This window comes from Fulmarus glacialis, unplaced genomic scaffold, assembly GCF_000690835.1.
Source record: "Fulmarus glacialis isolate BGI_N327 unplaced genomic scaffold, ASM69083v1 scaffold16703, whole genome shotgun sequence".
NCBI classification, from domain to species: Eukaryota; Metazoa; Chordata; class Aves; order Procellariiformes; family Procellariidae; genus Fulmarus; species Fulmarus glacialis.
The window spans coordinates 11086-14886 of NW_009202445.1; the positions used below are offsets into that span (position 1 = coordinate 11086).

At 40.8% G+C, this 3801-nt stretch overlaps 1 protein-coding gene across 1 annotated transcript in view; it reads left to right on the top strand.

The window, feature by feature from the left end:
* Nucleotides 1-2463: 2463 nt before the first annotated feature.
* Nucleotides 2464-3801, top strand: part of TBC1D8 (TBC1 domain family, member 8 (with GRAM domain)) — a gene marked incomplete at its 5' end in the record, with an annotated part of 35767 nt that continues 34429 nt past the window's right edge. The window contains one exon of the mRNA XM_009574296.1: nt 2464-2581. Within this exon, the coding sequence (XP_009572591.1) occupies nt 2464-2581 (118 nt within the window). The remainder of the gene's footprint in view (nt 2582-3801) is intronic.

The following is a 3801-nucleotide window of genomic DNA, read 5'->3' on the forward strand; positions in this document are numbered from 1 at the left end:
CTTAGTTCTGGCTCCCCTTTGTCGTCCTTAGTTAATATTTTAGCTCTGGGTAGTTTAGACAAGGGAGGTGATTTTTTTTCTTTGCACAGTTGAAGGAGGAAACTTTTTAACAGTTGGTAAGCAAAATGGAAATTGTAAGCAGAAGTAAACAATGAGAAGAGGAATTGGTTTTTCTGGTCAGTTATTCAGGAACAGAAAAAGGAATTAATTTTGCACAGGCTAAGAAGTAAAAACAAAATTTGGCAGCTACTTCTGTGCTTTTGTGTGTTTTTTTTCCATAATTTCTGAAAAAAAAGTATTTCACAAATCAGATGTTCATTAGGCGTTCTCTTGGCATTTTGGTAGCACTTACTGTTAGTTGACTTTTTTTCCATTACTTTAGTGAAATGAAAAATAAATCTTTCTCCTAGATCTGTCATCAGGGGGAAGCATGCACAGCACTTCATAAGTTTCTTCTTCTTTCTCTTTCTTGTAATGTCTCAAGTCTTTTGAAATTTGGAAGTTAAACCCTACTTTTGTTCTCTGCATCGTTTGATGCTATCTTACTGGCTTTAATCCAGCGGTTTTGAAGACTGCACACTGAAGTTGATGCTGTGTTTTCTGTGAGCACAGATAATTTGCTACCTTTTATACGTGGATGAATTTTTGTGTCTTTCTTGCAGTCACAGGAGAGCATTTAGCATTTTCTGCTATTGTACATATTATTGGTCTCCAAATTCAGGTCTCCATTTTAAATAGATGGATGTGATATCTGAACATGTATTTAGCTGAGAAGCGAACTGGTGCTGAATAATATCTCACCGTACAGTTTTAAAACATATTGTGTCCAACTTCTGCTTGGCTTTGAAAGCATCATCAACGGTGTGTGTGAATGCAAGGAGGAAGTACTTGATGTAATTTTCTTTGCTCTCGCAAGGTTTTTGGTGCTGTTCCACATGAGGTTCTTGCACCTCCTAGACCAGAAAGTGGTTACACTGCTGCTTTGTTGTGCTGTACTCAAATTAATTAGCCATGGTTTGTTGTCCACGTGAGAAGGCATTTCAAATGAGGACTTTGTAGGTCTCATTTTATTGTTCCCGTTAATCACTTAGGTGATGGACTGGAGAATGCAATTATAAAAACTGCAAGTGGTGCCAAGGGCTGGCAAAAACTTCTGGAGGCTGAGAATAGCTCCTTTTATGTTGGGTTAACGGTGAAGGAACAAAAATACAGCAGGTTGGAAAAATTAAATGTGCAAAGGGAAAATGTAGTATTGCAGAAAACTTCCTAGATACTCCAGTGGCTTAAGCAAACATGGTAAGGCCATTCCTTGCTGTCTGCCATCCCTCTCCGTAGGAGGTTGTGTCTCTGCAGGACATACAGTATAGGGGAACTGGATATAAAGCTACTCCTGAATTGCTGTTTGTAGGTGATACAAACCAATTCTGAGTTACTTGAATACGCCAGCTTGCAAATCATGGCATTTGAATAACTTTTTCATGCGTAGCTTGGTTCTGCCTACTGGGGGAAGGTAACGGGAAAGGCCAGCAGCTCCTGCTGGCCTCCATACTGGAAAGTCTTTTCTGGGGGAAGCAATTGCTCCAGCTCTCCAAAATGAGTTTGCCTGTATTTATGTCAAGTGCCGATTTGCAGTGGGATACTGCTGCAAGCTTTCTTGGATATGGTGGTGTGTACACAAGATACAGGAGGTGATTTTCCACTCTCCTTACGGCTGAGACCTTACTGGTAGTGAGCATCATGTCCAGTTTGGAGTGTCACACTTAAAAGATTAGCTGGGGAGATTGCAGTTTAAGCTCAAGATCAACGAACTGTTTGAAAAATATGACCCATAAGGATGAGATGAGGCAATTGGGGTTTCTTTAGAAAAAAGAGAAATCATTAAAAGGTGGGCAACTATGATGATACTTTTTCAATATGTCAAGCACTAACATAAAAAATGCTTGTGGCCAATTACTCTCCGTGTTCCAGGGAGCAGGATTAATTTCCAGAAAGAAAGTTTAAGATTGTGGCGGTTGGCTTGTTTGTTTGGGTTTTTTTTGTGCTGTAAGAATACTTAATGAAAATAGTGGAAGAGGCTAGCCGGGGAAGTTGTTGCATCTTGGTTGTGGGAGGTTTTGAAGAACAGGTTAGACAAACACCACTTATGGCATAGGTGTATTTATCCAGCTTCAGAGCGGGGCTGGAACAGTAACTTCCCAAGGGGCCCTCAGGACTTTCCACTTCAATTCTGTGATTATATACATATATATGAGGCAAAACCAGAAACGCAAAGAACTCTATATACTTTTGATCTTCTAATCTGGTTTGCCTTTCGCATTTTGAGCATCTGTACATCGCAGCATAAAACAGGGGAAGAATTGTTATCGTTACGTTCTGTATTTTAATTTTATGGTTTCAGATGTGAAAAGGCTTGCAGGCTACAGAAGTGAAAGTTGGCGCTAATTCTCTTTCCCCCCCTTTTTCTTTGCAGGTCGCTTGGTTGGTGCCCTGGACGCCGTGTTAGACTCTAATGCACGCGTTGCTCCCTTTCGAATTTTACTCCAAGTTCCAGGCTCACAGGTTTACTCTGCCATTGCATGTGGTGAGTTATTGAACGGATCAGAAGTTTACTGGGCCGTAGCTATTGGTGAGTCACAGACAAAAAACCCCAAACCGATTCTGAGCATGGTCAGTGTCTGCATGTCCAAGAAGCTCAAGGTAACCCCAGCTAGTAGGGTGTGCGTGGAAAGCTATTGCCTATAGCTTGTTTAACAACCAAATTAACCTCTGGTTAAAATCTCAGATAAGAATTACGAAAAAGTGTTAACTAGGAACATTAAGTTTCTATAGAAAGCTTGTTTAGCTGAGGGTGTTTTGTGTTAATTTTCTGTCTCTTGCAAAGTAGTGTGGTTCTGTTCATATGCATATCTTTTCCTACAGTGGTAATAGTTCCTTACTGCAAGAAGCTACTTAGTCTAGGCTTTCACCAGTCCAGTCTTTTGCTTGCTTACTGTGAAATGTCTTACCACACTTGGTTATAATGAAATACAACTGGAACATTTGGAAGATGCTACGTGATTTAGGAGGTAAAGTTGTCAGGGGGGAATGTCTAATTGCCTGGTCTGTTGTGCACTAATCCCTTTTGCGGTGTTTCTGCAACCTCTGAAGGTCGAGCTCATCTTCAGGAAGGTGATACCGATGTGAATTGCAGCAACCTGGCCATGGCACACTAAAGGCCATCTGAATGCACTTGTTCCATTCATCCTGTTCTTGCTTGGCCAGTCTGCAAGGCTATTCTCATCCCTTCTTCTCTGGTCTATAAAATCCTAGCATTGAAATTTACAGCAGGTTTTCCTTTGGGAATGGTTCAAAGCTACATCAGGGGAGGTTCAGACTTGATACTAGGAAATTTTTTTTATCGAGAGGGTAGTCAAACGCTGGAACAGGCTTCCTAGAGGGGTGGTCGATGCCCCAAGCCTGTCAGTGTTTAAGAGGCATTTGAACAATGCCCTTAATAATATGTTTTACCTTCTGGTCAGCCCTGAAGTGGCCAGGCAGTTGGACTCGATGATCGTTGTACATCCCTTCCAACTGGACTATTCTACTCTATTCTACTCTATTCTACTCTATTCTACTCTATTCTACTCTATTCTACTCTATTCTTTCCTTTCTTATACGGATCAAGCCATGAAATAGTTAGCTAATGTAAGTTTTGACATGTTGTTGATGGTGTTTGACTCAATAGTCCTTTAAATGGAAGGGGCAATTTGTATATTTGCCCCCTTACTCTGTACAAGCTCATTCAGCATTTCTTTCTTGGTT